This window comes from Oncorhynchus mykiss, chromosome 11 (genome assembly GCF_013265735.2).
Source record: "Oncorhynchus mykiss isolate Arlee chromosome 11, USDA_OmykA_1.1, whole genome shotgun sequence".
Taxonomy (NCBI): domain Eukaryota; kingdom Metazoa; phylum Chordata; class Actinopteri; order Salmoniformes; family Salmonidae; genus Oncorhynchus; species Oncorhynchus mykiss.
The window spans coordinates 51,279,293-51,304,505 of record NC_048575.1 but is presented as its reverse complement, the minus strand read 5'-3'; the positions used below and the strand labels follow the sequence as shown (position 1 = coordinate 51,304,505).

At 41.6% G+C, this 25,213-nt stretch overlaps 2 protein-coding genes across 2 annotated transcripts; one reads left to right on the top strand and one right to left on the bottom strand.

Moving 5' to 3' along the window:
- fam102aa (family with sequence similarity 102 member Aa) lies at positions 1 to 22,843 on the top strand. Its single transcript, XM_021621242.2, has 12 exons — positions 1 to 679; positions 844 to 1,009; positions 16,408 to 16,528; positions 16,779 to 16,808; positions 17,585 to 17,701; positions 19,767 to 19,813; positions 19,940 to 20,085; positions 20,228 to 20,335; positions 20,433 to 20,628; positions 20,799 to 20,920; positions 21,039 to 21,108; positions 21,181 to 22,843. Exons 2-12 carry the CDS (start codon positions 864 to 866, stop codon positions 21,224 to 21,226), a joined length of 1,149 nt encoding a protein of 382 aa, XP_021476917.1. The 5' UTR covers positions 1 to 679; positions 844 to 863; the 3' UTR covers positions 21,227 to 22,843.
- On the bottom strand, positions 22,828 to 25,107 carry LOC110535887. The gene is made up of 4 exons (XM_021621243.2): positions 23,974 to 25,107; positions 23,692 to 23,801; positions 23,394 to 23,609; positions 22,828 to 23,261 (listed from the first exon to the last, which is right to left on the bottom strand). The coding sequence occupies exons 1-4, from the start codon at positions 24,312 to 24,314 to the stop codon at positions 23,113 to 23,115; spliced, it is 816 nt and encodes a 271-aa protein (XP_021476918.2). The 5' UTR covers positions 24,315 to 25,107; the 3' UTR covers positions 22,828 to 23,112.
- Positions 25,108 to 25,213: the final 106 nt, after the last annotated feature.

The window sequence follows — 25,213 nt, the reverse complement described above, 5'->3', positions numbered from 1 at the left end:
TTCGTTTTGGAACCGGGCAGCCAGATTCACAGTTCAAAGCCCACGGCTAAATCTTCTCAAAACAAAAGTTATGTAGCCTAGGCACCTGTAGAAATGAGTAGGATTGTGTGTTTTCACTTGCAAAAGTGATTGATTTTGATAAAAACTTATTGCCAATGAAAACTTGTTAGAAAATTCAAAAATATATTTTCTGGAAAATAAATGTAGGTTTCTGTATGATGCACCATATTGCCTTCTTGACAACATTGGCGCAGATTACTGTTTGTTTTGCGAAAGGCGCTCCTCCCTCACCGTTTTTCCCGTCACGTCACCGGCCATAGACCGGTACACCGTGGCTCAGGTATTCGAACTCCATCAACGGTATTGTTTCGGGGTAATAATACTGTCCATTAGGGTTGTCTTTCTTTAAGTGTGTGGGTCACCAATGGCATGTGAATTGTCTCTTTCTTATCTTTAGCTGGCGATATAAGAAAAAGAGATACATGTCAGGAGTTGTATTTCATATAGCATCAGAGGCTGGTTTTAACAGAAAAGTTTCAGACAAATGTGTTGCTTGTTCTACTATGGTTTGTTCTCCAAGCTGGCTGGTCGTTAGCCCAACAGCATTTGAGCCCGCATTGCATCAAGCGCACAAGAAAAAGTTGTGAGGTGACAATCTAAACTGTGGTTCGGTCTCAAGGTATGTAATCAATGTTTTGGGATGATCATTTTATCAGTTTGCAAGTTGTTTCAATGTGTTATATTCACCACATCGGTTTAGAATGTAATATGAATTAATATTTTATCTATGAACGAGGCTTATCAGCACCTTAATCATGTGTTTTTTTTAATCATTGTTTATAGGTTCATTAAAATATCCATCAATGGCTTTTTTTGTGAAAAAGAAGAAATTCAAGTTTCAGACACATTTGACATTGGAGGAGCTGACCGCTGTGCCTTTTGTCAACGGAGTATTGTTCTGCAAGCTTCGATTGTTGGACGGTGGAGACTTTGTTGCAACTTCATCAAGGTAAATTGTTATTTTGTGCTCGCTGTGGGCATGTCGCATGGGCAATACAGTAGTCTACATAATAACCAAACTGCTGTCATAATGTTATAACTTGTGAAATGCCTCACACCACTCTTACTCTGTCATAACCCAAAACACAATGTTGTTTTTCTGCATTGTTTGTAAACAATGTCTTTGTAAATAAAACCTGTTTAGATTCAAAGTAGCCTAGGCCTGACTAAAATTGTCATGTTAGTCTTATGCACTGTCAGTCCTTGAATCCATAACTTCATCTATACATTTTAGTTGTTAACCAACCATCCTTAAGCTTTATATCAGTGATTCCTCACGAAACGGTAGAAAAGAATACCATGATTTTGGGGATTTTCACGAAATGTAATCCATAGAATAGTGCTTTGGAGAAAGTATTTTTGACCTAGACATTTGTATCTATATATTGTTGAACATAATACACTGTACTGTCATATCAACGTTCCAGAGTGTGATCTCTGCTAGTTTTAAAGTTATGGTCCATTTTATACAGAGCAAATGGCAATGTAACCAATCACAGCCCTCCTTTTAACTATATCCTTGCACATCCCACAAATCACCAGCAGAGGGCCATCATTTTGAATAAATTTAAACAATTGGTATTCAAAGTCGGGTCGTGACCGGAACTGCAGTGGGGTTGCTAAAATGTAAACCAAACAATCTTTTTTTTTTTTTTTTTTTTTGAGTGGCGACTACAAATTAAGAGTACAGGTCATTGAACAATATACACACGTTTTTGAGAAAGATAATTTGAAAGATACAATTTTTATTGAGTAAATATATTTATTGGTTTCTTTTCATTTTCATGAATTGAAGGTTATTTGTTGATGTAAAAATCTAAATTGATTGATTTTATAATAAGATTTTGGGTGGGGTTGCAAGAAATACGTAACAAATAATGGGGTCCCCAGAAATTCTGGTGGAAAAAATGGGGTCCCTGCTGAAAAAGTTTAAATACCACTGATTTAAACATTCACTTTGTTGGTAATGCTTACAAATAAGACAATAACTGTAACAGAGATCCCACTCTGGAACTTTGATATGCCTGTACAGCATATTATGTTCAACAATATATGGGAAAATTATCAAAATCCCAAATATTATATTTTCAATATTCATGTTTTATCATTCTATATTCATGAATGTCAAAAATGAGTTTTTGAAATCAAAGTACTACTCTTATTACAGAGCAAACGATACAGCTTCATATGACACCAATGTGTGCTTTGTAGCACCTACAGATGAAACACTATGGAGTATAATTAATTTTTTTGCCAACTTTGATAAATTATTTCTCAATTATGCTTTTTGATATAAATGTCATATGTCAACAATCCTTCCTCCAAATGACAATTATATGGACAAAATGTGAAAATCACAAAAACCGTGGGGGGGGGGGGGGGGGGTTGTGAGGTATCAGTCAGCAAACCAAATGGCTAAAAAACGAATGAACCTCTACAGGATAGGTGGGTCCCCTGCGGGACGAGTGAGCTAACGTAGCACGGGGCAGATCCTTAAGATGAAGGGTTTGTGGCTGGAATATGGCAGGCCACTGACAGTATTAACTTCCAAGCTCTGGTTTAGAACCAAGCCAAGTGGGTCAGACTGGTAACTGGGTCATAAGACAGAATTGAGTTGGAGAAAAGCCCTCTGCAGACATTTGTCTAAGCTCTCTGTCCTCCAAGTTGTACATTTCCATTCAAGTCACATACAATCCTTCCCCTCCCCAACCTCAACACATCAACAGCTTTTGTGTCTTTTCCATGTTGCCCCAGACAGAGTGTAGTGGTTGGAGTTAGAGGACATTTACCAGGAGGAATTATCTCACTTTGGGCAGACAGGGTGACTTGTAATGGTCTGGATCTGATTGTGAAAACTGACACCTACTGACTCCTTCCCTAAAGCACACAACATTAATTGTACAGAGATGGGAGAGCTTTTAGGAAAAATGATGGAAGTAGAGATTGTAGAATGTTGTTGCTCTTCCTCTCCTTCAGCTACACACCCAAACACTGGCATACTAACACCTGGTGAAATAAAACACATGTTTATGTGAGGGGGCATTGTTTACTTTAGTAATATAAATGGGAACACAAAAGGAGTCTGGTATTTGATCTGGGAGTGTTTGTTGAAAAGTAGGCTGGAGAGGGAAGTGATGCTTCTCTGGGGCTTTCACAATGTTAGGTAGAGGGTTGTGCGACATCAGATGAAGGGTAGCTGTGCAAAAACATGATTAAGGGATCCTGAGTATTGTCTCAAAGAGAACTGTTTGGATCTGAGTTCATAAGCATTTGTCAAGCCACATTTTTACTTTTGGATACCTGCTTGTCAATCCTCTCATTGCAAAATCATGGGAATTAATATTCAGTTGGTCCTTCTTTGCTGCTATAAAAGCTGTCACTCTTCTGGGAAGGCTTTCCACTAGATGTTGAAACAATGCTGCAGGGACTTGCTTCCTTTCAGCCACGAGCATTTAGTGAGTTTGGGCACTGATGTTGGGCGATTAGACCTGGCTCGCAGTCTGCGTTCCAATTCATCCCAAAGGTTTTCGATAGGGTTAAAATCAGGGCTCTGTGCAGGCCAGTAACGTGTTCTTTCACACCGATCTCGACAAACCATTTCTGTATGGACCTCGCTTTGTGGACGGGGGCATTGTCATGCTGAAACAGGAACTGTTTCCAGAAAGTTGGAAGCACAGACTCATCTAGAATGCCATTGCATGCTGTAGCGTTAAGATTTCCCTTCACTGGAACTAAGGGGCCTAGCCAGAACCATGAAAAACAGCCGCAGACCATTATTCCTCCTCCACCAAACTTTACAGTTGGCACTATGCATTCGGCAGGTAGCGTTCTCTTGGCATCCGCCAAACCCAGATTAATCCGTCGGACTGCCAGATGGTGAAGCGTGATTCATCACTCCAGAGAACATGTTTCCACTGCTCCAGAGTCCAATGGCGACAAGCTTTACACCACTCAAGCTGATGCTTGGCATTGCACATGGTGATCTTAGACACTCATTTCATGAAGCTCCCAACAAACAGTTATTGTGCTGACATTGCTTCTAGAGGCAGTTTGGACCTCGGTAGTGAGTGTTGCAACTGAGGAGAGGTTCTTTTTTTCACTCTACGTGCTTAAGCACTTGGTGGGCCCGTTCTGTGAGCTTGTGCGGCCTACAACTTCTCAGCTGAGCCGTTGTTGCTCCTAGATGTTTCCACTTCACAATAACAGCACTTAGAGTTTACCGGGGCAGCTCTAGCAGGACAGAAGTTTGATGAAGGTTGCATCAGTAAGGCCATTCTCCTGCCAATGTTTGTCTATGGAGATTGCATGGCTGTGTGCTCAATTTTAAATATATGTCAGCAACGGTTGTGGCTGAAATAGCTGAATACACTAATTTGAAGGGGTGTCCCCATACGTTTGTGTATATATAGAGAACATTAACTGTTCATGTCAGCCTCAGTTTACACTGCCAGCAGGACTGCACACAGTCTTCCAGGACATTTCCAATATGTATATTTTATTAATATACAGCTGAGTTTCCTTTCACACTTTGAATTTGTCATTGAGTCCATATTACCAGTCAGGTTCTTCCACCTCAGAATAGCTGGAGCATGTCCCGTCTGGTTGACCTGTGAGGAAACCATTTTTCTGGGCTTTCAAATAAGAGCTCATCTTTCTCCCCACTATGGAGAACCTTATGATGCAGTATGTCCTAACTGAACTTCTGAACTGTGGCCACCCTGTGTCCCAGGTCTGTGTATAGCTTTTGTTTCTCTCCTATGCCTGTCATCATTGATTAACACACTTCTTTTTTTTAACTCTGTTGCCCTCCACCTCCTTTACCATGCAATGATACAAGACCCACCCATGAAGCCTGTTTTTGAGCATTATATAACAGGTTGTCTCCATCCAATCTGCTTGAGTTATCTGACAACTCTGTCTCTGATTATCTCTGTTACCCAAGTGCAGAAAACAAGGGCTTCTTAGAAAAGGAGACTAATTTGGGGGGGGTCTGTCTCTGCTAGAGATGTCGTGTTATGTCACAGGGCCTGGGGAGTGCAGTACACACAACTCCCTTTGTTCTGTTGTTGTGTCTGAAATAGTTTTGAAATCCATGGAGTTTGACCAATGGGCCAAGCTCCATAGTGTGGAAATGCTTCAGTCCTAATGGTTGTGACACAAGCCGTAAGCAAGGGGGATCACATGCTGTTATGTGACTCTGGAAGCTCATTTTTGGGTCTTCTGATGTAGGTCTTGCTAAGAGCTAAACTACATATTGTATATTGCTTTCTGTGCTGAATTACCACTGTTCTTCATGCCAATTGTAAAAGGGAAAACAGCCCAGTGGCTGCCAGCGAGCCATACATTCCCCTGTAGGGTTTTGGCAGAGGAAGAGCCATTTGTACTCCATGCATGGGTTTTGTGTTTTAGCACCCATATCTGTTTTGTTTGTGTCTAGCTTTAAGAGCCAGCAGTGAGCAGAGCGTGTTGTTTGATGTGGCAGTGGGGCCTGATTAGATCAATTTCCTGAACTGGACAAGATTTGGCCTGGGCTGCATGGTACAGACATGGTGGGGAATGTTCAGATTCCCTCTTCCCTGCCTGGATGCCTGCTGCATGCTGCACACAGTCTGCTCTCCTTCCTGATTAACAGAGGACACATATGATCATGGACAACTGGATGGAAGTAGCAACACTCATACCCCGCCCACACGAGTGGCGTAGCGGTCTAAGGCACTGCATCTCAGTGTTAGAGGCGTCACTACAGACCCTGGTTCAATTCCAGGCTGTATCACAACCGGCCGTGATTGTGCCCCGCCGTATGGGACTCCCAATCGGCCTAGCGTCGTCTGGGTTAGGGTTTGGCCGGGGTAGGCCGTCATTGCTATTAAGAATTGGTTCTTAACTGACTTGCCTAGTTAAAGGTTAAATAAATCAATACAAATAAATCTATTTTTCAGATCTCCATTTCCTGTGTTTGAAAAGTGCAAAATACACTTGTCACTTAAATCATGCTGGATTGATTACTTTCATTTTACTCCTGCGACTCTTTCATACTCTTGCTTGTACCTATCGTTTTTCAACGTTACGACAACGGAAATGTTTGTAATGACATGTCAAACACACCCCAGTAATAGCTGAAATGAGTTCAATGGAATACATTGTCTTTCCGTTGCGTCTATAAGAACGCTAACGCTTCGTCTGGGATTTAACGCATCATCACAAGAAAGATCACTTTATTTTGAATGGTGTTCATTTTTTGTGTCTTTTGAAAAGGTAATAATTTATTACAGTTGAATTATTTGCAAATTATATGCTCTGTAATGAAAGCAACTCCTGAAAATGGACACTTATAGTGATATTAGATCTTGCAAACAATGTAAATTATGCATACAGTAGGTGTAATCTAGAGCCAAATGTGTTGATTTTTAATCAGAGGGTTTCCTGCAATTGACACACTTGTTGAATAATGCAACAGAATGTTAGAACAACAGTAATTCACGAGGCAGTCTAGACAGGGCAGGTGAATGCAGGTAGGGTAGACGGGGCAGGTGAATGCAGGTAGGGTAGACGGGGCAGGTGAATGCAGGTAGGGTAGACGGGGCAGGTGAATGCAGGTAGGGTAGACGGGGCAGGTGAATGCAGGTAGGGTAGACGGGGCAGGTGAATGCAGGTAGGGTAGACAGTAAGTTTTGGATGGTTGCAGCCTTGTCCCCCCCCCCCCTTTGTTAATTTATTCATACATGCAAATATAACCAGTCCATTTATGCAAATGAGGCACATCTACATTCCCCCCACAATTTTAAATACCTGATTCCATTCAAAAATATATATATATATTAGTATTTTTTTTAATAATAAATTGAATACCTAAATTCCCACAAATCCCTGAACTCCATTATTTAGTTGTCTGAGCCAATAAAATGTTTTATGTGCTATAATTCAGTCAGTATCTGATGGATTGACAGGTTTGGAGTATCTTCATACATTGTCCAACTGTTGCATTTATCACAATTGTATTTTTTTTATTGCAATTTTGATGGCCGTTGTTAATGGAAGAATGAGTGAAGTGGAGAGTGGGGGAATTGAAAGAAGAGTAAAATTAGCGGACGTGGAGGTTGACTCACTGGGACAGGCTGCTGTCCAGCTGTTTCCTGTTTTCCCATCACCTCTTTTTGCCCCATCCATAGAACAGAGACGAGGGTCTGCCACACCTCTTCTGGTCTTTGACCAGGTAATCAAGAGGAGCATCCTGTTTTAAAATGGCCTTCACTTTCAATGAATTTACAGTGTACATGCTAATTTAGTATTAGTGCAGGCTACTGACTGTATTTTGTATTGAAATGCGACATTGCCTACATTTGATAACTGCATTAATGGCCTGGACTGGAGCCTCATACGCCTTGATTAGACAAGGGCATTTCCATGTAAAAGGACCCATAAGCACCAACATGTAAAGTTCAAAGGAGCATGTCAATTATCAGCTAGGATTGTATTTATATATATTTTTAATACATTTTTTACACAAGGTTTATACATTTTTCAAACATTTTCTATCCAAAATATTAAGAATAAGCAAAGGATTTGATTTGTCGTCACACAGATGGAAAAGGGGTATTGGAAAACATCTACCAGAACCCGTTTTAAAGGGTGTTTATAAATGCATCAAAACACAATCCTGTTGAAGTAACTAATAAGTAACTGCCAACTAATATCAACACATCAACTAACACTTAGTTTTGGATAAATTATTTGCCTTGCTTAAGAATTGGTAACAGAATTTCCGAAAAATCAGTAACTGATTTGCTGCATTTGAATTTGCTACAATGAATAATCATATTAGTCACAAACCACAGTTGGGTCACCTGCAAAGCAAGTGTTAAAACAGTCTGGACCACTCCTCCCTCCACCTTCCTGCTTCTCTCTCCAGTTAATGTCATCTCTTCCAGCTCTTACTGACACCTACCCATGATCCCCCTCTTTGCATTTACTGTAACCAGCATCCTTAACCGTCCATGGATGTTGATATTTGGTCAGTCCTCCCTGCCTTGTTTTCAACATCCACAGATGTAGTTTTTGGTCCGGACTGGCCTTGATTTGGCCCAAACATAGACGTCAATGAGTACGGTTACATTCACACAATAATGTAATTTATTGTGGATAGATTAATATAATAGTTTGGATTTAAAATGTTTACATGCTTTGCATTTATAAGGCTACCTGATGGCACTTATAAATGCAGAAAATTGCCAATCAAGATAACGTTCTACCACAGCGAACATGTTATTTTTGGGGAGCATATTTGATTCTGAGTTCATGCATGTTAAGTTTGTATGCGAAAATGAATTCTACTACGCATACATTCATTTGTTCCGAACACACTTCACTCACGCTAAAGAGGGAGGCTCGATCAGATGCCGCAAGCACACGGCTAGATCAAATAGACCGCTGGAACACCAATTTAAAAAACAAAAGTTTTACATCTCATAATCATTTGAACGATTGCTCAGAAAACCAGGTGTTTTAATCGGTTTATGCTTTGTTTTTGACCTTATGATAAACAGAGTATTGCACAATCTGCCTACTGCCATAATCCATTTAATAATATCAAACTATTAGTGTGCTTGTAAACTTACTCAAAGATTGGTTCAGATTTGGTCCGGACAAAATCTGAAACAACTGTTTCACAAGTTTTTAAAATGTTCGTAGAGTTGAGTACACTAACTTATTGAATTGTACTCTAGTTTGATGTCCAAACCTGTGTTAATTACTGAACAAAAATATAAACGCAACATGTGTAGTGTTAGTCCCATGTTTCATGAGTTGAATGAAATACAACAAATCCCAGAAATGTTCCATAAGCACAAAACCCTTTTATCTGTTTGTGCACAAATGTGTTTACATCCCTGTTAGTGAGCATTTCTCCTTTTGCAAAGATAATCCATCCACCTGACAAGGGTGGTATATCAAGAAGCTGATTAAACACCATGATCATTACACAGGTGTAGTTTGTGCTGGGGACAATAAGAGTCTACTTTTTTTTAAATGTGCAGTTTTGTCACACTCACAGATGCTTCAACCTTTGAGGTAGCATGCAATTGGCATGCTACCTGCAGGAATGTCCACCAGAGCTGTTGTCAGAAAATGTAATGTTAATTTCTCTACCATAAGCTTCCTCCAACATACATTTTTGAGAATTTGGCATTTCGTCCAACCGCAGACCACATGTAACCACGCCAGCCCAGGACCTCCACATCTGGCTTCTTCACTTGCGGGAGACCAGCCACCCAGAAACTGAGGAGTGTTTCTATCTGTAATAAAGCCCTTTTGTGGGGAAAAACTCATTCTGATAGGCCAGCCACTGGGGCCCAGCCAATGTCCTCCCAGGGCTGCAACCTTGCTCAGTCAGGAAATCCATAGATTAGGGCCTAATGCATTTATTTCAATTGACTGATTTCCTTATATGAACTGTAATTCAGTAAAATTGTTGCATGTTGTGTTTTATTTTTGTTCAGTATGAATATCGTACTTGGTTCGGACCAACCAATATTATTTATTTGTGGGGCGGAGTTCATTAAAATAATAGCCAGTGTGTAGAATGATACCCTATATGCAATGGAGGATATTGCATATTTCTAATTTTGTGTACATTTTTAGAATGCATCACCATAAAGAGAATGACATTCATATCCATAATAACACATTTCTGTGTAATACCAATCAGGGACCCATGATGCAATTCTGTTACCGGGTGTAAATCCACTTCACTTACTGTAGTTCAATAACCAAAAGAGATTTTTCAAAGTCAAGTGTAGGCTCAGTGTACTGTTTCTACCATGGCCTGAAGTCCTCATTCACTGCAGCTTCCTCAGCTCTCCACACTGCTCTCTTCCAGGGCTAGGCTGTTTATCCGAGTTCTGTCAGGGGCCAGTGACTGACACAGGCCTGCTGCTATTTTGTGTTGCTGCTGTAGAGTGCCTGAGGACAGCACCCAGCCTCTGGGACAGGATGGGAGATAAGAATCCCATAGTAAAGCTTGCCTGACTGAGTGAGTCATCCTAAGCTGGGGTACAGTAGGGGGTGACAGTGTACTGTAGCTCTCAAATAAACACATTCCTTTTGATATAGCTACTAGTGGATATGACTGTGATTTCAATGTGGTGAACAACTTTTTGTTCCACTGACTTATTTCCTTTTTTGACCACAACATCTGCCAGTTGTGTAAACTTTCAATCCGTTTCAGTCAATAGTCATAGTTCTCACCCTTTTTTTTCCTTTTCCTGTGTAGTTTTATTGCCACAACTCTTGCATTTCCTTTTTGAGTTTTGTTAACTGATGTTTGTGTTGTTTTGTGATCACTTTAACTCTCTCTGGGTCTGGATGTAACCGGTCATGCTGGTGTTGAGAACTGGGCTGGCCTCCAATGAGGATTGTCTTTCAACATTGTTCAGATATTGTATATCTCCCCTTGTTTTCTCAGTGCGTTGTGTGTTGCGTTGCGTTTCCTTGGTGAGATCCCTGTTGATTACTCCCTGTGACATTGTGGCCTTCTGTATCTGTGAACTGACTCTGAGAATGTCTCAGATACCGCTGTTACAATGAGTTTGGTTGTTAAGTGTTGTCTCCAGACCCCCTCCCCCCATGTCTCTCTCCTCAGTGCTCTAGCTCTTTCACTCTCATTTTGAATGAACGCTGTAGTTGGGGATTTGAGGCGTGTGGTTGCCATGGTGGTTGAATAAAGCCATCTGGTATGTGGAATGTGGCTGAGAACGTTTTCAGAGACAGACCAAAGGGGGGCAGTGATTAGTGTGGCGCTCCTGATAAGAGCTAAACAAGTGTGTGTGTGTGTGTGTGTGGCACAGCATTAAGGACCAAGGCAAAACATGAAGGGACGACTATATAAAGAATCTATTAGAGTTGAAAAATCTAAAATGGTAGTGAGCAAAAATACTTGCATAAAAAGTGTTTTAAAACATTTATAGAATGTACAAGATGAGTCATTGAGAGAGGAAATGGGGAACTCATGTATGTTAGACATTTTAAGTATGACCGAATGTTTATAGTCATGCAATTTTGTTGGAGTTTGTGTAGGCGTACTATTACTAAAGGTTTGTAGCCAATCAAATAGCTGGAATCTGTTTTTGTAATACAAAGCAGCAGTAGTGGAGTTATGACTTGTTTTTTAAGTTCCTCTAGTAAACAACTATTTTATTTGGCCAATTGGCTTAACGCACCATAGCTGGGTTTCAGTCGTTCCTGACCTAAAGTGAGAGATGCATAAAAAGAAAAGAGAGACTGAGAAGGGAGGAAAAAGTGTTACTGGATGTGCAGTGTTGGTGAGAGTTGCAAAAATATAATGGGTGGGGAGTGTTAGCAGCAGCTGCCACCAGTTTGCGCTGATCCATAACTGTCCGTTAACGCTATACAAGTGGCACTCGCCTAGCAACGCTAGCCTCGCCATTGTCAGCCAATCCAGTAGGAGCTTCGATTGGTCACTCCCGTCGCAATATCGCAGATGATTTACAGTTTAAGTCGGAAGTTTACATACACCTTACCCAAATACATTTAAACTCAGTTTTTCCACAATTCCTGACATTTAATCTTAGTAGACATTCCCTGTCTTAGTCAGTTAGGATCACCACCTTATTTCAATAATGTGAAATGTCAGAATAATAGTAGAGAATTATTTATTTTAGCCTTTATTTCTTTCATCATATTCCCAGTGGGTCAGAAGTTTACATACATTCAATTAGTATTTGGTAGCATTGCCTTTAAATTGTTTCATTTGGGTCAAACGTTTTGGGTAGCCTTCCACAACCTTCCCACAATAAATTGGGTGAATTTTGGCCCATTCCTCCTAACAGAGCTGGTGTAACTGAGTAAGGTTTGTAGGGTCTCCTTGCACGCACACACTTTTTCATTTCTGCCCACAAATTTTCTATAAGTTTGAGGTCAGGGATTTGTGATGGCCACTCCAAAACCTTAACTTTGTTGTCCTTAAGCCATTTTGCCACAACTTTGGAAGCATGCTTGGGGTCATTGTCCATTTGGAAGACCCATTTGCAACCAAGCTTTAACTTCCTGACTGATGTCTTGAGATGTTGCTTCAATATATCCACATACTTTTCCTTCCACATGATGCCATCTATTTTGTGAAGTGCACCAGTCCCTCCTGCAACAAAGCACCACCACAACATGATGCTGCCACCCCTGTGCTTCACAGTTGGGATGGTGTTCAACGGCTTGCAAGCCTCCCCCTTTTTCCTCCAAACTTAACAAAGGTCATTATGGCCAAGCAGTTCTATTTTTGTTTTATCAGACCAGAGGACATTTCTCCAAAAAGTCATATCTTTGTCTCCATGTGCAGTTGCAAACCGTAGTCTGGCTTTTTTATGGGGTTTTGGAGCAGTGGCTTCTTCCTTGCTGAGCGTCCTTTCAGGTTATGTCGATATAGGACTTGTTTTACTGTGGATATAGATACTTTTGTACCTGTTTCCTCCAGCATCTTCACAAGATTCTTTGCTGTTGTTCTGAGATTGATTTGCACTTTTCACACCAAAGTACGTTCATCTCTAGGAGACAGAACGCGTCTCCTTCCTGAGTGGTATGATGGCTGCGTGGTCCCATGGTGTTTATACTTGCGTGCTATTGTTTGTACAGATGACCGTGGTACCTTCAGGCTTTTGGAAATGTTTTCTGATGTCTTGGCTGATTTTCTTTAGATTTTCCCATGATGTCAAGCAAAGAGGCACTGAGTTTGAAGGTAGGCCTTGAAATACATACACAGGTACACCTCCATTTGACTCAAATGATGTAAATTAGCCTATCAGAAGCTTCTAAAGCCATGACATTTTCTGGAATCTTCCAAGCTGTTTAAATGCACAACTTAGTCAACTTAGTGTATGGACACTTCTGACCCGCTGGAATTGTGATACAGTGAGTTATATTTGAAATAATCTGTCTGTAAACAATTGTTGGAAAAGTTACTTGTGTCATGCACAAAGTAGATGTCCTAACCGACTTGCCAAAACTATAGTTTATTAACAATCAATTTGTGGAGTGGTTGAAAAATGAGTTTTAATGACTTCAACCTAAGTGTATGTAAACTTCCGACTTCAACTGTAAATAAAGTTCAGCTTTCTCCAACTTTAGTCCCGACCTACTCGGCTCCCTTACCCATGCTCGCATCGCTTTTACCGGTCTCCCCGCCCCCTCTTCTCTCGCTTTCCTTCCATTGAAAATGTATGACTTCCGATGTTTCACCGCACGATGATGGTTCCTAGTGTAAATCTAAATGCTTGCTGTGGTGGGGTTCAGTTTTTGTGGAACTGACACTCATACTAGAGAAGGGAAGGATTTTATTAACTTCAACAGTGCTATATATTCATTATGTGGAAGGCTGGATCACATCTCTTGCATTTTAGCCATGTGTCAATGCAGAGGGGACAGCCATGTACTAGTCAAGCAGTGTATAAAGTGTCACTGTCAGTCATGTGACTTCAGATAGTATGCCTAAAGTGTGGAATTGATACTCGGGGTCTGCATCATAAAAGCCATATGTGCAGTTGGGGACATGCTGTCCCTGATGTAGAGGTACTGTAGGGATTACATGTGGCTCACCTGGAACTTTTCTTTGGGCAGATGATCCTATGACGCCACTCCCTTACATGGCATGGAGTAGGAACACGTGCCTTGGCCCTGTGCCCTGCAAGGAGCCAACAACTACCCACCACTATACTGAAGCCCCTCTGCAGCTCTATAGTTAATCAAATGTGTCAGCTGGTTAGGGACCATGTGCTATCTGACCACTGTACACAGGGCAAATTCTTCCTCTTTGCACAACACCCAACCTTAATGGCAGTGAGTTTATTTTCTGTTGCTTGACCAAAGGGACTGTAGTACTCCCCTGTGCTTATTTCAGAACAGTGATGGTCACTCTTAGGTACAGTGCCTTCAGAAAGTATTCATACCCCTTGACTTATTCCACATTTTGTTGTTAGTCTTAATTCAAAATGTATTAAATCTTTTTTTTCTTCTCACGGATCTACACGCAACACCCCATAAGTGAAAACTTTTTTAGAAATTTTAGCAAATTTAATTGAAAATTAAATGAAGAAATACCCCTGAGTCAATACTTTGTAGAAGCACCTTTGGTGGCGATTACAGCTGTAAGTCTTTAAGAGCTTTGCACATCTGGATTGCACAATATTTGCCCATTTATTCTTTTAAAAAATCTTCAAGCTCTGTCGTTGATTGTTGCTCATTGCTAGACAGCCTTGCCATAGATTTTTCAAGATGATTTTAAGTCAAAACTGTAACTAGGCCACTCAGGAACATTCAATGTTGTCTTGGTAAGCAATTCCGGTGTAGATTTGGCCCGTGTGTTTTAGGTTATTGTCCTGCTGAAAGGTGAATTCATCTCCCAGTGTCTGAAAACCAACTGAACCAGGTTTTCCTCTAGGATTTTGCCTGCACTTATAGCTGTATTCCGTTTCTTTTTATCTTCAAAAACCTCCCTTTCCGATGACAAGCATACCCATAACATGATGCAGCCACCACCATGCTTGAAAATATAAACAGTGGTACTCGATACCGGTAACCCTGTATGTAGCCTTATTTTATTGTAGCTCTTTTTTTCCCATTTAGTTTATTTAGTAAATATTTTTCTTACATATTTTTCTTTAACTGCATTGTTGGTTTAGGGCTTGTAAGTAAGCATTTCACAGAAAGGTCTACACCTGTCTACATCACATTCTTACTCCAGAACTTGAGGGTGCCAGGCTGCCCTTCATTACGCGACCTGTCACCATCCTTACGCACAGCTGCACAATATTGGTCTCACCTGGACTCCTTTTACTTTGTTCATTGCCTCGTCTTTATCTGTCTGTTCCTCAGTTGGTTCCCCGTGTCAGCATTGTCGTTGATGTCGTTATTTTTCCCCTGTCCAGGCGCTGTTCCTGTTCTGTATCCTGTCCGTTGTTTATTAAATGTTCACTCCCTGTACCTGCTTCTCGTCTCCATAGTGTTGATCCTTACAGAATGCTGACACCACTAATGGAAGCATCTGGGAGTTTTTGTTTTTTTGTTTTGGCTGGTGATGTCTGGTCCGGGTGCAGTCGCCGATGGAACCGGGGGTGCCTCAGCTAGCACGTCTGGCTTCCACACCTTACCTGGCTCGAGAGGTCTTCTTGCCTCGGTGGGCTCTGCAGGCGCCCATCCCACGTTATGCTTCAGCTGGCCCTATTCCCCCCCCCCCCCCCCCTCCAGATGCTGTTCCTGTTCTGTTTCATGTCCATTGTTTATGAAATGTTCACTCCCTGTACCTGCTTCTCGTCTCCAGCGTCAATCCTTACAAATTCCTCTATGACGTTGTGGGGTATTGTGTGTAAATCAGTGACACAAAATCTCAATTAAACTATTTTAAATTCAGGCTGTAACACAACAAAACGTGGAAAAGTAAAGGGAATTCTTCCTGAAGGCACTTTACGTCTCTGTTGGATCAACCGCTCAGGAAGCCTGCTGCATTTATGCCTTCTCACTTGTAGAGCGTGTTTGGGTTTTGCCTGATTTTAAAGGATAGTTATGTTTCACTGGGTATCCTCTGGTGTAGTTGACTGCAGTCCGGTAATACCTGATTGTTTGAGCACTCCCAGGTGGTGGTACACACTACAGTAATCAGGCCGATCTGTCCACCATGGCTGTGTGTTTGCATTGAAGATGATGGGTCATGCATATCTAGCTCTATACATTTAGCTCCTCTTGCTCTGCAAGTTATTTATTATTTCCATAGTCCACATTTAAGCACTGAATTCACTAGAGTTTATTCTGTGCATTCTGAGTGGCTGGATACTGGTTCCATGCCGATGCATGACTGTCGTACTGTCAAAGCTTGCACTCAGTCCATCTGTCCAGTTGGGAGAAGGAGGGTTTAAAGCATGTTAACATGGGAAGTAGATTATCACCAGGAATGTTTTATGCCAACCACTCTGTATTCTCATCCATTTTCCTCACTGTATGGGTGGACAGGGTGACGTCAGGCACTGGCCTAATTACATCAACTTTCTTTTTTACAGAAGCCTGTAGATTATTGTTCGCCGTTTTCCTCGACAACAAGTTTACTTTCTCTAAAATTGGAGCAAGACATTGAAGAGAGGCCAAATGCACAAGAGATGTCATTTGCTACGTTGAATTAGTGACTTCTTTTTTTGAGATCACTCAAACAGTAATGGCTGTCATTCACTCTCCACTTTAGATTTATCTTGACACTAATAACAGACGTGTTAACCAATTCCTTTAAAAAAAATTGAGATTGATGCATCTGTGATGTAGTGCCATCCCATTGTTGATCCCTGTCCTCTTGTCACACAGAGTGGAGGTTCAGGAGAACTGTGTTCGATGGAAGAAGAGGTTTACCTTTTTGTGTAAAATGAGTGCCAACCCCACAACTGGAGTGCTGGATCCCTCGATCTGTCGGGTTTCTGTGCGGAAGGTCTGTGTTGACTGATTGGAGACCTCTCTCTTACCAACACACAGCTCTATGCTGTTATCTCTGTGAACATCCAGGGCTACAGTTTCCTGCATGTAATAATGGATTATGCATCTTTCCATGTACAATTAACACCCCCTAACTGTAGCCTCTATAATCTGATGGTAGAGCAGTGCTAAACACACACTCTCCACTGCATGCCTGACTGTCAAAGTCCTCAGGAGTCATCTCCCTCTTCCTGTTTTCTCTACAGGAACTCAAAGGAGGAAAAACGTATTCAAAGGTAAGAGCCCACTCTTCCTGAGCACTCCATCCTATATCCATAAACCCATTTAAACAATTTACTGTAGCCTGATGTCAACACACAAAAACACTCCCGTTACTCCATTTAAACAGGAACATTAGTCACCCAACTTCTACAAACACAAGCAACAACTTTGGCACTCGTGTATAAGCATATGTAAACTATACCATGTTAGATGGGGAAAGTTTACAGAGAATGCACACTCAGGTTGCCAGGGACCCTTCCTGTGTTTTCTCACGTTCTGCTTCTGGATTTCCTTAAGCTAAATATAACCCCTTTCCTCTTTGGAAGTAGGCTTCCTTAAATACACACATCTGTAAACAGTAGCTTCGATGAAATAAAACCTGGAGAAAAGGAAATGAGAGTCATCTCTTGGATAACCTGACACTAAAATGAGAAACAGTAGGGCTAAGTGTCTGGAGCATATACAGTCTGTCTCTACATCCAGATGGCTACATGTATGTCACAGTATATGAAGGTTTAAAACTACTGTACTTTAAGGTAGACTCAGCGAAATGACGTTGCCACAAGCAGCACCGCAGATATTGAGATGAGCGAGACGCTAGACCTTGCCCTCACACAGTATTGGCTCCTGTTCACGGGATTGCTTCACGCTGGTGGCCAGGGCAACAAAACAGCGGAGAAATGGACCCTCACTCTTCAACACTCTTAGTTTGACGCACAATGCTGTTTAATTTCTTTATCTACGTCATATCGCTGAGTCTACCTTTAATGTAACTGTTGCTCTCCCTCAGCTGGGTTTTACTGACCTAAACATGGCAGAGTTCGCTGGCTCAGGCTCTGCAGTCCGCTGTTGTCTACTGGAGGGATACGACACCAAGAATACCAGACAGGACAACTCCATACTGAAGGTAAGCTTGGGTGGACAGGAATTGACTGTTGACCTCGGGACTTTTTCAGGGTTGGGTTTGGTTGAACAGAACAACTAATATATACTGAACTCCCCACTGGGGAGCCAGGCCCAGCCAATCAGAATGAGTTTTTCCCCACAAAAGGCTTTATTACAGACAGAAATACTCCTCAGTTTCATCAGCTGTCTGGGTGGTTGGTCTCAGACCATCCTGCAGGTGAAGAAGCCGGATATGGAGGTCCTGGGCTGGCGTGGTTACATGTGGTCTGCGGGTGAAAAATTCTCTAAAACAACATTGGATGCGGTTTATGGTAGAGAAATTAACATTAAATTCTCTGGCAACAGCTTTGGTGGACATTCCTGCAGCCAGCATGACAATTCCACGCTCCCTCAACTTGAGACATCTGTGGCATTGTGTTGTGTGACAAAACTGCACATTTTAGTGGCCTTTTGTCTCCAGCATAAGGTGCACCTGTGTCACGATCATGCTGTTTAATCAGCTTCCTGATATGCCACATCTGTCAGGTGGATGGATTATCTTGGCAAAGGCAAAGTGCTCATTGACATGGATGTACACAAATTGGTTTACAACATTTGAGAGCTTTTTGTGCATATAGAACATTTATGGGAATTTTTATTTCAGCTCATGAAACATGGGACCAACACTTCACATATTGCGTTTATATTTTTGTTCAGTAAATCGTTTTATATTGAGTGGTAAAGGAAATCATCCTTCTGATCACCCACAGTGGTGGTTTTAACATGAAAATGGTGGTGGGGAAAACTCAATCAACAAAGCCGATATGCATTGAAAACAGTCCACTCCACTGGCTACACATTGAATTAACTAATAACCAATCCCAGAAATGTTGTTTTGAGCCACACACAAATGTTATAAATTTGGGTTATGGCTACTTCCCAAATCTTTAGCTCTTATTACCCGGAAGACAACGGTAGTCGAGCATACTTTTGTAGAGTAAACTAGCTAGTAATTGGTCTGCAATATTGCGACATTGCGTGCATCTGCCTGCCTATTATAAAGGGGTCTGGTTAACAATATGCAACGTTTATGACGCTATTCCCTTGCTGCTTATATTGCACAGTTACAGTTCCATGTTTAAACTAGTTAAGCTAGCTAGCTTGAAGACGTGTTTAACAGTGCGTGGTAAGGAACTAGCTAGCTATGAAGTTGACACATCAGTCCAATCAAAGTCGGCAGGCATAAGATGTTGATTTATCTGTTGCTATCTGTTGCTTTCTTGGGCGAGCACAAGCAGCGACGACGGAATCACGTTATCCAAAAACATGGCAGACATTGGATGAATATAAAATTGTAATTGTGTGTGATTAAAAAAATTCGAATAAACGTCCAAGGCGACAATTATTTGAATAATTCAATGAATGTTTTGTGCAAAGAGGTGATGACTATAGTGTCTTAAGAATTTTCATATCTGACTTCCATCTATGGAAATTGTCTTTTTCCGGGCGTCAGTTAAACTTCAGTATCGAAGCAAAACTGTAGGAGTAGTTGGAACTGTGCTTCTAGACCAGAACCCTGGGCACCGAAGAAGGGCTTTTGCTGGCTAGCTCTCCCAGCAGGTGCTGTGGGGATGTAGTGACCCCATGAGTGACAGCACCCTGTGCCAACGATACCTATGCTCTGTAGTTTCTCTGTCTGCCTCTCCACCACACAAAGCACAGAGCAACGCTGAAACTGCTGCATTTTTGAGCGGTCTTATTCAATAAAAATTGACCAAAGCAACAATGCAATCGGAAAGCAACCACGTATGCTTTATTAGATAAACCTATTAAAAAATATTTATAAACAATGTTTGCTAACTGATATGATGTTTTGTTGTGACATGAAATACCAGAATTGCATACAAATGCCCTGGATATTGGTGGTGCTCTGGACCACTTGTGACACATGACAACTGATCACACAGAGCTGTTGAGGCCCAGCACCTCAGCAGAACTTTTGATATAGCTACTGCAAACATGACTCAGTCTTTTTTTGACTTTTTATATTGTAATAAAAGTTGTCTTTGTCTGGATCTTCTCTGAAGGTGACTATCGGGATGACCCTCCTCTCTGGAGATCCGTGCTTTAAAACGTGAGTGACCTGATAGATGCTCAAATCTCTGATCTGTCATTCAGCATCATACATTTAGTAAACCTGATGCTGTTGCCACTTTTCCCACAGTATAACATGTGGACTGAACAGTCATGTTTTTTGCAGCGCCCCCAGCACAGCCAAGTCCATCTCGATCTCAGGCCAGGACCATACCCTGCAGCTAGACTGCAAGGGTGAGGGCACTGGAACCCCTAACCGTCCCCCTTCTTTGGGCCGGTCCATGAAGCCCAGGCCCTCTGTCATCAGCTCAGGTATGACATGCAAGAAGGATCCGATTTAAAGCTGGTAACTGTGTGTTTTATGATTTATCTCATCAACACTAAACAGTTAACCCAGGTCTGGGAGACATGGTGAGGGACTGACTAATTGAGGTGTGGTTCTGGTTGATGTCAGGACTTCCAGAGGAGCCAGACCAGACCCAGATGGCCAGCCCAGGAGAAGTGTTCCAGTCGGGCCACTCTCGCAACTCCAGCTACGCTAGCCAGCTGAGCAAGATCTCAGGTGTGTGTTCCTGTTCCCCATCTTCCCTCTCCATAGGTCATATTTCTTTGTTACTGTAATTTCACCAATGACAGTAATGTAAACTCTTGTTCCCCAGGCTACAGCACAGAGCACTCCTGCTCCTCCAGTATGTCTGATCTCACACACCGGAGGAACACCTCCACAGGAAGCAGCACCTCTGGGGGCCTGAGTGTGACCGTAGACACCCCCCCAGAGAGGGAAAGCGACATCTGCCGGCCAGAGAGACCCCCTCGCCCCCCACGGCCCATCCTGCCATCCAACAGACCCCCCAGGCAATACCTATCTCCCACCCACCAGATGTGTTTAGCCCAATGTGTCTGTTTTCACAATCCTATGAAACACTCCAATCCATCAGTGAAACACTACTGATATTGTTCTTTGTATCTGCTGTTTGTCACCTTGCTGTTGAATGACTGGGCCTTTCCCCTCCACCCTGTGACAGGAGGAAGCAGGATTCTGTGGAGAGCCATCCCTCCTGGGTGAATGACACCCGCATCGATGCTGACGATATAGTTGAAAAGATCGTCCAGAGCCAGAACTTTGGTGACATAAGTAACACTGAAGGTATGAAGCCTGCCCTTTCACTTGTCCAGCACATTTTTGCAATCTCTTTTGTACATAACTTCCTCCATTGTACTGTGTTTCATTTGGCTCTCTCTTGGTGTGATTGTTTCCTCTTCAGACAGTAACCTGCGATTGTTTGTCAGTAGAGACGGGACCACTTCCCTGAATGAGCTACAGCTTGGAAACAGGTGAGAACACACACACACACACACACACACACACACACACACCTCTTACTCTCCTACTTTTCATTCTTTCAGGGTGTCCGCCGGTGTCTATGAGCCAGTTGTGATTGAGAGCCATTAGGACTGGTGAAGATGTGAGTTTAAGTTGAGGCCTCTGTGGTCAAGCTTGTGGACTAACTCTAGAAACATATGGTAGTCATCTTGGAGCACCAGCTGAGCTGGTTGCCATGAGAGGAGGACTGTACCGCACAGTTTTCATGTTTAGTTGTGGATCTGTTTACCCTATGGGGTCTGATTGATTGTAAACTGTTTTTGTCTGGTCATTTTGCACTTTATTTCTAATGTGTTGTATCCCCAGAAGATGTGGCTTAAGTCTGAACTCATTTCAGCTGTATGTTGTTACAGTATCTTTGTTTCCATGGTAAATTTCTTGTCCTGTTGATCAGGAAGTGACATCATGCATTTCTCTATCCTCAGCCTTTCCACAAATATTGAAAAATAACGATCGGACAAATGTAATACTGTAAAGATAATATCCAATACAAATTGTATGCGCTACTTTAGAATGTATTTTTCTCATACATGACCCAAAGCACCAGATCATCTCTGTGATGACAGTGCTAGTCACTATTGGAGGAGAGCTGGTGATGGAGAAGAGGGAAAGTTCTCAGCACTGGTCTGACTGGTTTCAATCCCATTTAGATTGTAGTACTCTGGCGCCCCCTTGTGAAGAAATGGCCTGTTGAGGGATCAGTCTCTGATCTTCAATCATGTCCCCAAACTGGTAGGTCCTAGCCTGTCATTTTTAGTGTTTACAAATCTCAAGGAACTGGGTAGGTGTAGTAATATGGGGGAAGTTTTATATGCTATAAGTTCTAAACCCATTAGATGGCTATTTGGTGCTGTCTGATTCTCTCCGATCTGCAAACACCAAAGGGTTAAGAAGCTAGGGGTCAGACTTGACAATACCTATTCAGCAGTCGTTTACACTGGCAGATGTCTTCAAACATCTTATGAAGGATCATTCATCATTTATTTGTTTTTCCAATCAGCTTGCTGGTTTGTTAGATTTTTTTTAAATGGAATTGATCAAGCACTACAGAGGTTCCCTGTTTATTGTTTTTTATAGAATCACATTCTCAATGATGTTGAAAAATACAGAACAAATGGTTTTCCTACATATCTGAATGTAAACTGGGATATACTTTTTTCTATCATATGTGACTAATAGAGCTGTTGTTATGGACTGAATTCTCGGAGGTTTGATACACTTGTTCAGAGTTAACATTTTGCAATGTGCTGATAAATAGTATCTGTCAGTTGTCTGCCTATGAATGTCTTAAATGAGATTCTGTATTTATTGCTGTGCATTATGTACAAAATATCAGTTCTCACATGGGCTAATATTGACCACAGCTGGGTTTACATTGAATGGTCTCAGGTGATGTGTGACGTTCATTGCGACAGCACTTTAGATTGAATTTGTTTTCTTTCTTTTTTTTTCTTCTTTCCTGTGTTTGAAGAGGGGTTTAAGCTATACACACGACCCCAGTGTCCTTACACATAAATTAGCATTTTGTCTAATCTTGTTACATTTTCTATTAATCTTAGATTGTAATTTTAACAAATGCACATGTATACTAGATTTTTAAATTAACAGTAATCTCAGTCTATTTTTGTGATCCTGCCTAAACGTTTCATGAACAATAAAAATTAATTTGATTTTTTTTTTTCTCTACTTCTGTTTTCAATCTTTATTAAACTAAATGGAGCAATAACTTTGTTTTAAAATGTTAGTCTGGTTGTTAGTTATGCTGTTCAATGCTATCCCACTACTATTAACCCCACTCATAAACATACAGAAAATAATGTCTCCTGCATGTATATCAGTCACGTCACTGGAAATATAATCGATCTCAAGCCCAAGTTTCCCTCAGTGTCATTTCATATGCAGTAGCTTTGTCATCTTCCACTTTCTCATTCCCCATTTATCCGATATCCCATGCTTCACAGGGTTTCCTCTCGCAGGGAGATGTATCTCCTCCTCCTACCCCCTCTGCGTTCAGTGAACATGTAACAGAGCATGCACCACAGACTTTCCTCTGGAGCGATCTGCACTCCACTGCCTGCCCTGAATGGCCGCAGAGCACAGGACCCTGTAGGAAGGAGCACAGAGGAGAGGGAAGGAGCACAGAGGAGAGGTTAGAAGGGGCTCAAGAGGGCACACGGTAATATAGTAAGGCACCTGCTGTCACCAGTCTGTATCTATATGTGGATACACTATTTACCCAGGATAAAGTAGGCAGTGGCGCTGAGGGAGAGGATGATGAGGAAGATGGTGCCAGGACCCACGTCCCCCAGGGCACAGGCGTTTGGACAGGCACAGGGACTCTCCACCCAGATTTGCAGGGGAATGTCTCCATTAAAGTGTAGGGCGAAGGAAGTGGATATGTTGGGACTACAGCGGTAGTGTACTACTGTCAGGGGCTGGGTGTACTCTAGGACTTGAGAAAGGGAAAGGTGATATCAATGTTGAGCGCACGGACCAGAATAATAATGACACTTCTGATTTATACTTCTGCTTACCAGAATATGAAACAGACAGTGTCTGCAAGCTGTTGTTGTAATGGAATTCGTTGCCCTCATGTCTCCCATAGTTTATGTAATGACTGATGTATCTGTTATTTCTGTAAAACCTGCTCAGTAAATGAATCATTTGATTAATCTTTGGGAACCTTTGTAAATACTTAGGCCTATATGGATGCTTCACAGAATGTAATATTGACCAACACAAAAGACTGCCACTACTAGTTATTTTTTTTTGTATTTTTTTTTTAGCTATTAAGATTTTAACAAAAAAGTACATACCTGACTGTCAAACAGGCAGCCACATCTGTGCAATCTGTCCCTGCGAGGTCCTCTGGCTCAGAGAACGGTTGACAGGGGCTGAAGGAGAGGAGGATTTCTGCATTTGGCGGTGCGTTCTCCGAGGGCACAGGCTTTAGGTGTCCCAAGAATCCGTCTGAATCCGCCATGGCTACCAGGTTTATCACCCCTGAGCCGTCCTTCATGATGCATCTACAGTTACTCATTTTTAAACAGCCTGTCTTTCTCTTCAAGTTCGAGGGCGGAGGGTTGGACATGGAGGGAGACGATGAAATGGCACCAAAGCAGATGGATAAAGTCAAGAGAACCATTTGAAACCTCATCTTGACAATGTTGGAAGTGTAGACCTCGAGCTAGTTGTCTGTTTAGGAAGGTTCATTAAGGCAGCCATTTGTAATGTAGCAGCACAATGCCACTGATAAACTCATTAGAGCCCAACTGCTGACACATTCCAGGCGGTTCACAAAGCCCACTCTGCTCCCAGACCACATAAATGACCAATGACACCACACACACAAACCCATGCACACAATTTGTTTTAGACTACTTCTATATTATGTATTACATCGACCCCCATACATTGAATAATTCCCTCATATAATGAGCAGTTGCAGCGTTACCCTTTTCAGCTGGATGGAGGGAGGCAAAGCCAGACAGAGTAGGCTAGTGTATGAGGGTATTGAAAACACAGCTGGGACAGGGACTGGATAGATTAAAATTATTCAACAAATTTCAAATGGATTGTGAAAATAATAGTGCAGAAGACAGACTTCCCATTGAGCACGTTTAAAAAAAAATCTAATTTCAACCAGCGTTGTAAACATTGACATTAGGGTAAAATGTCAATTTACAGTAAATTAAAATCCGACTAAGGTTTTTACATAAATCTAATTTCAAATAATCATTATAACTATGTATGTTGAAATTGCATTAAAAAGCATATTTTTCATCCTATATTCAATGTACTGTATATTGGATGGCTGAAATTGTGTTGTATTTCATATTTGACTAGACATTTATTTGACATTGTTTCAATGTTGATAGTAAAATGGTATGTTTGAATCAACGTCATTGTTTCAACATCATGCCATCAATTATTCAATGTTATTTAGGTAGTCTACGCAAATGAGTCTGGAAGCTGATCAATGTCTAAAGGTGTTTACATTATAGCTCAGCTGAAACCAACACAGCTTATTTTCAAAGTTAAGCAGGGTTCCCAGAC